This window comes from Macrobrachium nipponense, chromosome 21 (genome assembly GCF_015104395.2).
Source record: "Macrobrachium nipponense isolate FS-2020 chromosome 21, ASM1510439v2, whole genome shotgun sequence".
NCBI classification, from domain to species: domain Eukaryota; kingdom Metazoa; phylum Arthropoda; class Malacostraca; order Decapoda; family Palaemonidae; genus Macrobrachium; species Macrobrachium nipponense.
This window is the reverse complement of record NC_087212.1, coordinates 28,493,201-28,507,209: the sequence shown is the minus strand read 5'-3', so window position 1 is coordinate 28,507,209 and position 14,009 is coordinate 28,493,201. Positions and strand designations below refer to the sequence as shown.

Sequence of the window (14,009 nt, the reverse complement as noted above, 5' to 3'; positions counted from 1 at the left end):
GCCCGCCTACACAGACTTGTCTCGTAACGAGACGTACGACGACGGCGAAAGTGATTCAGATGTCAAGGGTCAGTAAAGCTACTTTTCATTTCTTTAGTCCAGTTTTTTTTTTTTTTCACAAATTGAATTGCACGTGTTGACACACACATATATATATACATACATAATATGCATATATGCATGCATATATAATATATTTGTATACGTAATATACATACATATATGAATACATATTTATATATATATATATATATATATATATATATATATATATATATATGTATATATATGTGTGTGTGTGTGTGTCTGTTGTATAAGCTCTAACATAAAAAAACGTCAAACAAAAAATAAATTACCTGCTTTAAAATGAAATTATGACATGAAGATTTACATTACAATTTGCGATTTTTATTGTATATACTCTTACTGAGAGCTGTCTTAACATTACTTTACTCTGGTATCAAACGTTAATACCTCGATATCTCCCAGTTTCTCCAACAAACTATCGTACTCCTGAATCCCAAATTCTCTTAGAATTCCAAACATCAAAAGTGAATCTTTCTTGACATGACAGCCTAAATTTAGGTTTGAGCGCCGACCCACGACCTGACACCTCTGGCAATCCTGAGTTCAGAGTGACCAGTGAAAGGCCAATTTTCGTATTCCATTTCTTCTGGATCTCGGTAGTATTTTGTCGGTGGCCGGTAATAAAGCCACGGGGAAAAATTCACAATACCTCGTGGGGGTAATTATCTTTATGATATTTATAATGCTATGATTATGTTTCTACGGTAATCTTCAACGCGCTTGGACTAAACACGCCGCAAACGTGGATACATACCGAGTAGAAAAAAAAAATCCCCAAGGGGCTCGTACTAAACACGTTGCAAAGGTGGATACATACCGGGTTAAAACCCTCAAGGGTCACTATCTAGTCAAGATTAATGTGACTTTTTTTTTTCCTGTGACCCTTTTTCCAGCCACTGTTTTTTTTGTGCCTTTTTTTACTTGGATTCATTTTGTCGACCTTGCGTCTACACCTTTATGTGTTTTATTGGCTGTGGAAAGGAATTATGGAATGGAATATGTGATTCAGGCATAAAGCCAAGCCCTGGGATCCATAGGGTCATTCAGTGTCTATGATGAGAATGAATGAAAATGGAAATGATATAAAGGATGAGTTTATAATTTTAAAAAAGTAAAATCGAAGAGATTTAATTACTAATGGAATTAAAACTGCCATAAATAAGATAAAAAAAGACATCTCTATAAAATTATAAGATATTTTCATAAAACCACGAGCCCTTAAAAAACTCAGAACATGGCCAACGTCAATGTTGTTTCCTGGAATTTTAGTCAATGGAATGGAATACAGAATCAAGGCCAGGCGCTGGGACCTACGAGGTCATTCAGCGCAAAATCGGAAATTGAGAGTAGAAAGGTTTAAAAGGTGTAACGGGAGGGAAGGTCTCGCAGCTGCACTATGAAACAACTGTTGGGAAAGGGTGGATAGCAAGATGGAAGAACGAGAATTTGAATGGAGAGCCAGTAAAAGGAATGAAAGGGTCTGCAGCTAAGGGTCGATGGGACGCTGCAGAGTAATGCGTACAGTGCACCGCATGAGGTGGATGATGGCACTACCACCCTCCCCCCATCCCTACCCCGGCCACGGAGGTAATCCATTGTATATATTTTTTTTTTTAATAAAATGTGTAATTGGCGTCACCAAGTCAAGGAAAGCTTGGCATGAAAAACCACCATGTATACGTTAACAAAGTTTAAAATTACTAGTTCAAAGACAAATATTAAAAAAAAATGTACAAAAAAGACGAAACAAACAATTTAAGATTCTTCGAGAGCTCTGTAATTACCACTTTAAATAAATATTGGATAATCTTTAATTTACTTTAATCTTATCTTTATTTTTCTGTTATTTGTAATTTTATATTGTGTTTTCATAAATTTTAAGTTATTTTTATTACGTTTATTTTTTTCGTTATTTATCATCTGTCTTTTTATATATATTGTCCTACGTCCACGCAAAAGGTTGCATCGAGCATTCAGGAATTATTCGCAGAAATTGCACAGAATTCCATGTCGACGATTTTCTAGGCGATGGGAACGTCAAACTAATTTTCGCAACATTCCCTGAATAGCCATTTCTCTATAAATCTGTGAAGGATCCAAAAACTCTTCGTTACAAATTCAAACCGTCTTTCTTGGTGTCTGTGAACTGTTCAGGTTCTGAAATTGAAATGAAATAGCAGACGGACAACATCGACAGAGATAAGTGCGCGCAGGTGCATAGATCCGGACGCAATAATAAACACTTGATTCTGAGAGAGAGAGAGAGAGAGAGAGAGAGAGAGAGAGAGAGAGAGGAGGTTAATCTAGCTGTGTGAAAATTGGATAGAACAGAATATACGGAATTTAGGCCAGGGGCCAAGCGCTGGGACCTATGAAGTCATCCTGCGCTGAACTGGAAATTGATAATAACAAGGTTTGAAAAGTGTAACAGGAGGAAAACCTCGTAGCTGCAATATGGAACAATTGTTAGGTGAGGGTTAAGGAAAGTAAAATGGATGAAAGAGACTATGAAAAGTCACTTAAACTCCGTTTATCGTTAAATATACTCTTTTTCCACACGCATGCGCAACGAGACCCAACAATAATATGAAGACAGGAAGCCCTACCTGTCCCTGGTCAGGTTTATTCTTATCAGTAACAGTAAAAAAAGAAGAAAAAAAAAGGGGGGGGTCGTAGATTGTGATACCCATATCCCCACAAATCTCACTACAAATAGGGATGACCTACGAAGCAGATATTCAGACTTACTGCGTCAAGTAGGGTAACCTACAGCCAAAATTATCAGATTATTTTTTTCTGAACAGGATAAATGAGGTAAGCAGGTGACTTATGCTTCCTTCGTAAGAAGATTCACGATTGAAGAGGGTTTTTATCTCTCTCTCTCTCTCTCTCTCTCTCCTCTTTATATATATATATATATATATATATTATATATATATATATATATAATTATAATATATATACACACATATATATATATATGTATATGTATGTATATATTATATATATATCCACACATATATACAAATATACACATATATTATATATTTATATGGTGGACGTACAAAATGTTTCACCAAGACGAATTCATTCCTCTCCTCCAGAATCGGACGACGCCAACGACGACGACGAGCCCTGGTGGAGGAGGTTCGTGTACATCCTGGGCGACTACAAGCGCATCCCTCTCCTGCTGATCTTCCTCATCGTCTTCTGCGTCGGTGCCGGGATGGGGTCGGTGGCCACCATCATCTGCGAGCAGTACTGCTGCTGCAGGGACGACCACAGCAACAAGAGCTCCGACTACGACGGCGACGAATTCCGCCACTTCAGCCGGCAGGACTTCATGAGGCCGGCGGCCAACGCCACCTTCGTCGGAACGGTGGACAGTTCCGGGAGGGTGGCGAAGGAGAACATCAGCCACCCTCTTCCCGCCAGCGGGTCGAGAAGCCCCGGTTCGGAGACCTACCACACCCCTTACCAACAACAGCAAAGAGAACGTTACCTCAGCAACAGCACGGACGAAACGCTCCCTCTGAACATGCCGCTTCCCCAAGACAACCAGAGGGTCAAGAATGGAAACTACAGCCAGTTCAACAAGTACCAAGATACGTACCAGTGAGGAGGTCTGTGCTGTTCGCCAAAGGTGTTTGGATCCGATCTGTTTTTGAACAGCGGAAGTCTCCTGGCACTGGCAGGATGTCCCAGGATATCCCTCGCAGTGCCACACAGGAGCTCGGCAAATCCCACGTTCGCTGGGACTGTTATAGTGTGATGAGGATAACGATTAAGCAATAAGGGATGAACGTTCACCCAGCATGACAGTGTTGCTAATATGAACGTTAAGTGATAAGATCATTCAAATACCGACAAATCATCGCAAATGACTGCAAAGGCATTCATATGCTGTCTTCCAGTGGACATAACAAATAAATTGTGATTTTTGAGCAATTTTTTATAATATTCTATCCTTTATGGCTCTGTTAACCCCTTTCGTGTCCAATACGGAATGGCGAAATGGCAATGGTTTATATTTAGCGAATCAAATCTAAATTGACTAGAAATGAAGAGGCAAAGCAACGGCCTTCAATGTGAAGTCAGATAACATTACTTTTTTTTTTAGTTATAACTAGAAATCAGACTTTTGAAGAATTTCTCAAGTCGCCATAAGATGTTATCGAAAACGGCTAAACAAATTAATATAATGACTGACTGCCTTTACATGAGTCCTGAACATACGATCAACTGTAATGCTTCCTTACTATAAGTATAAACGCTGTTTATCACGTGAACAGCTTTTCCTGAGAACTATACAGTTCCTGAACATTTTCCGGTTTCAATCTAATGATCTGTACATAGTGTAATCAGCACCTGTCACTTCCTTCCTTTTGTGTTTAGACAGAACCTAAAAGACTTTTCATTTCCTAGAATATTTCAAAATACCCTCACGCAGGAGCGTCCAAGTTCTGAATCTCTCAGAATGCGTCTTTGTTTGTGCAAACACGTGCAAATGCAGGACAATATGGCAGAAGTGAGTCAAGTATTACTCGTACGTGCCCACGACCCAAACTTTTCGTATAGACTGATGTCGAGCGTCACTTGGGCAACGTATTGTCCTCAGTTTACGATTTGGACATCCGTTTCCTGGTCCACAAGCTTCTTCCTAATGAAATTTCATTCTTCAGTGTTCTTCAGTGTACAGTTGCTAGTTAATGATACGCCTGTCTTGTCATTCACTGTCTATTTTGGTTTAATGTGTTATCCTTCAATAACTTCATAATAACTTTTCCCATCTTAGATCTCAATGTTCAAAATGTTTCATTTGGTCACTATGGACTCTGTTTATGAATTTCATTTCATGCTGACAGACACAAAGAAAAATGAAAAAGTGTCATGGTGTCATAACTGAAGAACTCTTGTATGTTGTGATTATAGTTAACGCATCCAAATACCCGTTCGCTTCCACGAATGATAATAAACAAAACAATAAAAATGAAAACAATCCCGACGTCCTTTGAACGATAACTGCTTTTGCATGTTGACAAATTAAATAAAAAAAATAAGACAAGGTAAAGTGAAATTAAAACTTTGAATTATCATTCACAAATAATTATCATCGCAAAAGAGTGCATTCATTGTTAAAAAAACATCCCCACAGTATATTCATATAAAGGAATATAACTTTATCCAGTCGAGTATTACCTTGTTATTAATTATTGTGAAAGGTACTTAACACTAAATCCAAATATGTGTAGTTGAACACAGCGTGATCCGACCTCCAGCTTACTCGGGGCACGTGCTAAAATCTACAGTCAAATAGTGTATTGTTTCATCAACGACAATTAAAATAAATACGCTATATATTATCAGAAATAATTGTTCTGTACTGTTTAACATGCACATTATTTATTTTTTACATTTTCATTATAATCAATAAATCATAAATATCTTATTTAACTCAAAGCAAAACACCTTTTTCAGACATTTTAGGCTTTCCATAGGGCTTTCCCATCCCCCAACAACAACAAAGTAGGTTGTAGGCTTACTCCCCAAGTAAGCGAAGCCCACAAGAAGAGGCAAGTTTTGAAAATTAAATCTACACAGCTACGACTATGTACATATTCCCTGTAAATGAATAACTTTAACCATGTATGTAGGTTTTTTTTTTCCACCATTAAAATGAATGTTGTATACCAGTCACTTTAAACAGTGTACTTTTAGATGTCAATTTCTTATTTTATGTCCTGTATTTCAGTGTTATTCTGTATAATAATAAAATAAGGATCGCCCGAGAATCACCGAGTTTGTTTTCTCACGCCCCACCAGATGACGCTGTTACGACGCAGATCTCATTCAGCAGCGGAACAAACTAACAAGATAGAGTTGAACACGAAGCGGCTTTGGTCGAGTTGAGGTCATTCAGCGCTAAAATGGAAATTGACAGTAAGAGGTCTGAAAGGTGTAACGGGAAGAAAACCTCGCAGTTGCACTACGAATCAAGTATTAAGAGAGGGTGGAAAGTAAGATGAAGAAAAAATATGAAAGGAGTTACAGTAAAACTAAAGTTGTTGTAGGTAGGGGCCGAAGGCACGCTGCAAAGAACCTTAAGTAATGCTTACAATGCACCGCATGAGGTCCACTGACGGTAGCAGGTATAGAGTTTAGGCTAAAGTCCAAGCGCTGGGACCTATGGGTCATTCATGAAACAAATTGACAGTGGAAAGGTTTGAAAATTGTAACGAGAAGAAAAACTCGCAGTTGTGCTATGAAACAATTGTTAGAGGGTGGAAAGTTACTGTGAAGAAAGCATATAGTTATTGCTTGTTACTTCCAATAATGGAAAATAATGATAAATATGGAGAGAGAGAGAGAGAATCCCAGAAATTTGTAACATGGCAGAAGGTACGTACTACGCACTACCATTTACTGGAGCCGAATAAACCGGGCAATACAGCCAGATGTTTACCGTGATATCTCACTCTGTACCTCTGATTAACTACATCGAATTTGATTGCCCTAATGCATAAATATTCGTGCAATCATCAACGCTACTGCGCATGACATTGCGGTTAAAGAACACCTCCCTGCTGACATACGCCTTACCGTAAGAGAAGAAGAGGAAATTTCTTGAAATATTTGTATATATATATATATATATATATATATATATATATATATATATATATATATATATATATATATATTATATGTAACACCCACATATATAATATACTATATGAATTTTTATCACATCACCTTGATTCATATTACGCATTAAGCTACAAATGTCCTTTAATATCCAATTCGCTCTACCTCGGAATTGATAGATTTTCATATATGTTAACCGAAGGGGAAACTTTAGTTGATAATAATTTCGTGTTCTCGTGGATTCGAGCCAGCGGATAGAAGAGAAATCACGACTTCTGTGACGTTACCGTCTCGATCGACAAGTCACTGAGTCCTGATTTCTCCTCTGTCAGCTGGTTCGAATCCACGAGAGGACAAAATTATTATCAACTAAAAAAATCCCCTTCGGTTAACATATATTAAAATATATAAATTCCGAGGTAGGGCGAATTGCATATTAAAGGGACATTTGCGTGTGTATATATATATATATATATATATATATATATATATATATAATATATACACACACACACATACATACATACACACACACACACACACACACACACACACACATATATATATATATATATATATATATATATATATATATATTATATATATATATATATATATGCATCTTCTAAGAATGACATGAAAATGTTAATTTTCTATGTACCTACCATTATGAAAATTAAGCAGCACAAATCAAAAGTAAATTAATAAATAAAAGAAAATGGAGAATCTAAACTTCTGGTCGACAAACCCAGAAGATTAGCGGATTCATAAATAAAACTTAAGCCTCTGGAATTCTGAGTATTAGTAATTAGGTGATGGTTCCATAGAATGAGGACGAACAAGGAGGTTGAATCAGCTGCATCTTTCACTTGAAAGACAAGACTCCCATAGAACGAAACACACAGTATTGGTGTGAATGAAAAAAAAATGGAGCTTTCCTTTAGGTGACAGGGAATCTGTATCAACAAACATTCGAAAGGAAGAAGCGCAGTTAAAAAATTCTGAGTTATCGCCTGCCTTTCCGAAAATAATAAGGGAAAGAAGAACATCATTTCTTTTACGAGCAGTGGGGAGACGGGAGACAAACAGGATAGCGTCTCCAACACTATTCCTGTTTTCGAACGACTGGTAACCTTCTTTCATTGTACAAAAATTGAAATTAGTGGTCTTTTTTTTCTTTCTTTTTTTAGCCTTTATATCGTCTCATTAATGTAGCAATTCGTCTCCATGACAAAACCTTTGACAAAGTTCGAATGTCACTACCAATTTCAAAAAAGGCAGCTGACAGGAAATATAAGCGTATCAACGAAGTCCTGATAACGCCGCTAATCATTCCCTATCTCCATTATCACCTCATATCTTGGTGTGGCTCCCAAGGCGTCAGGAAAGCCATTTCACAGGAGAAGGCTATTGAAGAAGGCAGCAGCGACACGAAGGACAGCAGAACCCGTTTGGTTGGTGATTGGGCCTAAGTTTAGGCCACTTCAAGACTGACTGCCATACATTAGACCAAGAGGTTTGGGCAGACTTCACGCGGGAACCGTTTCCCGCTTCCCCACAGTGAGAGATCTTCCAAACTACGTGTGTTAGGTACGTCATTCTAAACGTTTCCATTCTGTTACATTAAAGTTTAGTTTTACCTGAAGTGGCCTGGATTTGATTAATTGAATGTGACCTTCATTATTTAAACAAATGAAAAACAGCGATTAAAACGAAAGATACTTATGCGGGATTCAATACTGGTTCATTTCCTCCCCCAACTCCCCCTTATTTTATAATCCCGTTGCGGCTTTCCAATTTAATGACATATTTTTCCAAAATGCAAACTCTCAGTGGTGCCGAGATCAACAATAAATTTACCTCTGAGTGATTATGAGAGGTCATTGAAAGAGGTGAAATTATTAGCGAAATTATTAGCAGATAAGTACGAGGTATACTATTTATGAGACGTCACTCCCTTGGCAAGAAGCTATGTATGTATACTCTGTTTTTTCCAACTGTCCACCCGCCTGTGGTGTTTGCGCATGGTAACACTGCGTCCCGGGCTTTAGATAGTTACGCTGTGTAAGTTTTAGGTAAATAAAAGGATATCTGGGTGTACATTTGCAACTGAAAAGTGTTTTAATAATTTACTGTATACGAATTACACCGTTAATATTCGAAATAGGATATTGTTATTATTGTTGAATGTATGCTGAATGCAAGGCCAATATTGACCTTGGCTGAATGTAAGTATCTAAATCCCGGGACGCAGTGTTACCATACACAAACACCTCAGGCGGGTGGACAGATGAAAAGAAAACAAGTATAGTTATGTGACAGGGAAGGCACTTGCTTTGTATATCACACACAACACACACTCTTCATACCGCCAGTTGATAAAGCAAAATCTAAACCATAGCCTAAGGCACTGGTCACATTTCTATACAGATGTTTGTTGGATATATTGACGACACATTCATGACTGGCGTTGCTGGATAGAAATGTGACCAGTGCCTTTTAGGCTATAGTTTAAATTTTGCTTTGTCAACTGGCTGTATGAACAGTGTAGAAATGACCAAAGGACTGAACAATTTGGAAAAATATGTAGCGATTTAACCTGTGAAGAAGTGAACATTATTAATGGAGTGATATATGGAAGTAAGAAAAACGTCCCCAAAAGATTTGAGGTTGCCATCAATGAACTGAAAAAAAGATAAAAAGATACACATGACCAAAGCGGACAAATCAGGCGCTCTTGTAATTTTCAGCAGAAGTGCATATATAGGAAAAATGGATAGTCCTGTGGGTGACGATAGAACATGTAAAGAATTAAATAAGAACCCGTTAGACAATGTGAGTAGTGGTTTCAACAGGAAAGTGAGAAATCTATTAAAAGGTAAAGAAAGCAAGTTCCGCGTGGCCTCCCCATCGCTACCGTATATGTATGGCACCATAAAAACCCACTAAACAAACTTTCCTGCCAGGTCAATTATCAGCTCAGCTGGTTCCGCATCTTACAATCTAGCGAAGTACCTATAAAAAAAACTCATTGGTAGGTACAAGCACCAATGTCAACACATTCAAGAATAATGTCGACCTCATAACTAAACTAAACGGTGTAAAGACTAATAGTGAATCCAGGCTTGTGAGTTTTGATGTGGTATCACTATTCACAAAAGTGCCAATTGATTATCAGCTGGAGTTTTGATCGGAATTACAAGGAGTTACAAGGATTAGGATGTCTCAAAGACTTGTTAGTCCATCCGAGGATACATCGTGTGCTCACTTATCTGTAGGAACAGGTTTTCCTGTGCATTCACAGTGTCCTAATGATTTTGTTTAGCTTTCTTTTAAACTCTTCTACATTGTTGCTGTTTACAACTTCTGGTTTTATTAGAGAGCACAGCTAGATATCCCATTTTCTAAAAAACACATTAATTAACTGATTAAATTATGTGTGAAAGAGTGTAAATTTGAATTTAATGGCAAATTTTAATCGCAAAGTTTTGCTAAGGGGATGAGGAATCCTCTATCTCCAATGTTAAATAACTTATATATATACATATGGAATTTTTTATCAGAAAATATTAAACAACCTAATTCCACGCAATGTAGTAAGGTTCAGGTATGTTGTCAACATAATTTGTGTGGCCAAGGAACGAAGATGTAAATAGCCTTTTTTGCCAAGTTAAATCGATTACTACCATCAATTAAATTCATTATAGAAATGGAAAATGATGTGTTCTTGCCCTCTTTGAATGTTCTCATACGAAGAAATAGTAATGGCTTTAATACAGTGTTTGCAGAAAACCCACTAATATTTCTTCCTATGTGCATTTCTATTCCGGTCAAAGCAGTAAAGAAATCAGTGTTCTCATCTGTTTTTAAGAGCATTACTTGTATGCAGCCTTGAATATATAGATGAGGAAATAGATAAGATTAGGAATACAGGCAAGAAACTGAAATTTCCTGACAGCGTATTATACTGCCTTATAATAACAATATGAAAGATATCCCCCATCTTCTTAAGAATTTTGATGTTCGTGTCTCATTTAAGAATAATAAAACAATGAAACATGTACTTATCAAGAACTCTCCCGACAATATTAAAGAATGCTTAAATGAAATTCTATGTAAGTCTTGTAACAACTTTATATTGGCCAAACGGGTACAGCACTGGAAGAGAGAACAGAATAGAATAAAAGAAATAAAATGCGTGAGATATGCAGAGGGGAACAATAGCATTTTTGTACATGTTAGTGAGAACAGTCATGCTATCAACTGGGAAGGGCCAAAAAGGATTGTGTGTTCTAATAACGCACTGGAAAAGAATATCATTGAATCTAGCTTTATATATAAAAGAAAGTCACAACCATAATATGAATTGATCCAATTTACAAAAGAAATTTGTAAATTGTTAAAATTTTCTGGTAGGCACTAGAGATGTATGGCAAAATGGATGATCATATTTGTAAAAAATATACGGGGCAGCTGGGCAGCAGTGCTAATGAGATTTCCAACCCCGCCTCCCTGACACCTGTCAGACGTGGATTTGTAGTCTTCTATGGTCTGTACGTTTATTGGTACCGTACCTTGAGAGTATATGGTGATTTTTAGCCAAATGACTTTTGAAGGTCACTCCTACCAATCACACCCGCCTGTAAGGGAACTGTAGTCTCAAAGGGTTGTGTATGTTCGTCAGTACTGTCTCTGTAGTATATGTATTTGTGACTTCTATTACCAAGTGTTAGTCATTCGTCAATGGCTTGGAAATAATGTCGAAACCGGTCAGGACCTATACCCCGTCAATTATTTTTCACCTGTTCAACTGTGGTAATGTGCGATATATATATACGTGTGTGTGTGTGTATATATATATATATATATATATATATATATATATATACTATATAATATATATATATATATATATTATTATATATATATATATATATAATTATAGTAAAACCAAAATGTCGTGGCGAATGACAGGAGGTGTATAATCAGAATGCCTCGTATATAAATCTAAATGTTTAGGACGTTTTCCCTTGTAGACAAAAGGAAAAATCTCATCGGTTTATAAGTAAAGCCGGATAAGTTCTGTACTGATGGTGCGAGACCAATCCCTCCACCCACGCTTTCGTTTCATGCTTTTTTTTCCTTATTATAAATTTACAGGGCGAGTCGAGTGAATGACATTGTATATATACAAAACGCTGTTATACATAGACGAAGATGAACGACTAAATGAATTTTATGGCTTTCTAATGACGAGTTAAATCCTAATCATGCAAGCTGGAACTTCAGTCCTATAAAGATGCGACTTCAGTACCCGATAAAATCTTTCAATAAGATAAACTTGTCTTATAGGGAGTTTGGAGGCAGCCTTATTCTGGGATAGATAATGCAAATAAAAAATTATAAAAGGTTATCGTTTATCAAATCTCTACATCTGTATGCTGTTAAGGGTCACCCATACCTTGCCTTTGTGTTTCTTTGATAGACTATCGTTTTAGATGTTAAAGTATAGAAAAAGTCTTTTCAAGATTCTGAGATCGCCAGGGTGGGGCCAGGAAAAGAATGAAGCTTTGCCAGATCTATTTATTTATCCTTTTAAATCTCAGCCTCGAGGTTAATCCCTTGTTTATGACTGTACCTGAGATCTATCATTTACTGTACAGTACTTCGTTTTCTAAAGAAACAAAGAGTAAATTTTGGTTGTTCTTAAAGATTTTCCTTTCTTTGTGTGTTTTTTGGAAATAACAATCACAGATCTTGTAATAATGCCATAATGTCGAGCCATTTAATTATTGTCCATACCCCATTTTAGTAGTTATTTTTATATATGTATGTGTACTCATAATTCCTTTTCTGTTTATATGCACACACACAAACACATACAAGAAAAGGTTACTCGAGGTCGCATTTTGAAGAAATGAAAAAAAAATCCGGGATTTTTTTTTTCTCTCACCAATATTTTTACTGTTATTACCAGTATTATGATTACTAGCTTTTATGCTACCTCAGCTATTTTGTGGATAAGTGTCGATTATTCATTTTCTTTTTCTTTTTTATCATGTCTCATGTATCTAGATTGTGTATGTTACTGTCTGTATTTTGTGTATTCAATATATATGGCCCTGAGCTGAAATAAAGCATATTATTATTATTATTATTATTATTATTATTATTATTATTATTATTTTATTATTATTATTATTATTATTATAAAAATACGAAGCGAACACTCCATCTGTGTGGTTAATCATGGCCACTTAATCGGCGTTTATCCTTGAGGTTTTAGGTTTAAGTATAGGTCGGTTTCGTTAAGGGCAAAATGACAAAAATGCCCTTTTATAGTCCGGGATAAAACCCCTATATCACCCGCCTCGACAGTTTTGCTTTGACTAAATATATACATAATACACATACAAACAACGAATAAAGAAGTTAATACTGTTTCCTAATCCCAATGATGGGAGGCTTTGAGTAAGGAAAAACGAAGGCAGGTCGGAAATTCCAAAGTTGGTCAGTAGAGAGGGATGAACTTTAACCAAATACACATTCGAGGATTACAGGTTTCCACAAATCAAAATGTGGGACAGCTTCGCCGGAGAAAATAATTCTTATGGACGAGAACAGAAAAGCCTACTTGATGCGGGGAGAGAGAGAGAGAGAGAGAGAGAGAGAGAGAGAGAGAGAGAGAGAGAGAGAGAGAGAGAGAGAGAGAGAGAGAGGACTCACGTTCCTTGGAAACTTGCAATGTTGTGGAGTAATCATACTTATTACCATAAACAGCGCTTCTTAATAAAGTTAATTACAACCATTAGGAGGATAAGTCACCAACAACACCTACGTTACTGGCAGATTTAAAATGACGTCTTTATCTAATACGAAAAATATCTTTGTATTGAGATAGAATACAATAACATAGAGAATTTAGGCCAAAGGCAAAGCGCTGGGACTTATGAGGTTATTCAGCTCTGAAACGAAAATAGGTTTGAAAATTCAATTTTAAAAAGGTTTGAAAAGTGTAACAGGAGTAAACCCTTGCAGTTGCACTATTAAACAATTATTGTTTGGACAGGTAGGAAAGCAGGATGGAAGAAAGATAATATGAACTGGGGTACAATAAAAAGGAATGCAAAGGATTGTAGCCACGGGCCGAAGAGCCGCTACAAAGGACATTAAGTAATGCACACAGTGCAGGGCATAAGGTATACTGACGGCGCTACCTGCCTACAGGGTGAATGAGATAGAATTATCAGTTTTAGACAGTAGAATGAGTAAAACTG

General features: G+C 36.7%; 2 protein-coding genes across 3 annotated transcripts in view; both read left to right on the top strand.

The window, feature by feature from the left end:
- Positions 1-5,879, top strand: part of LOC135197438 (uncharacterized) — an 11,717-nt gene extending 5,838 nt beyond the window's left edge. Inside the window, exons 4-5 of the mRNA XM_064224508.1 lie at positions 1-68; positions 3,192-5,879. The exon at positions 1-68 is cut by the window's left edge and continues 272 nt beyond it. Coding sequence (XP_064080578.1) covers positions 1-68; positions 3,192-3,706 — 583 coding nt within the window. The 3' untranslated portion in view covers positions 3,707-5,879. The remainder of the gene's footprint in view (positions 69-3,191) is intronic.
- Positions 5,880-7,511: 1,632 nt separating this feature from the next.
- The window catches only part of LOC135197871 (uncharacterized), a 32,273-nt gene continuing 25,775 nt past the window's right edge, over positions 7,512-14,009 (top strand). The window contains exon 1 of one of the 2 annotated variants that reach the window (XM_064225066.1): positions 7,512-8,322. The gene's annotated coding sequence lies outside the window, so the exon portion shown is untranslated. The remainder of the gene's footprint in view (positions 8,323-14,009) is intronic. The other variant, XM_064225067.1, reaches the window with a different exon arrangement.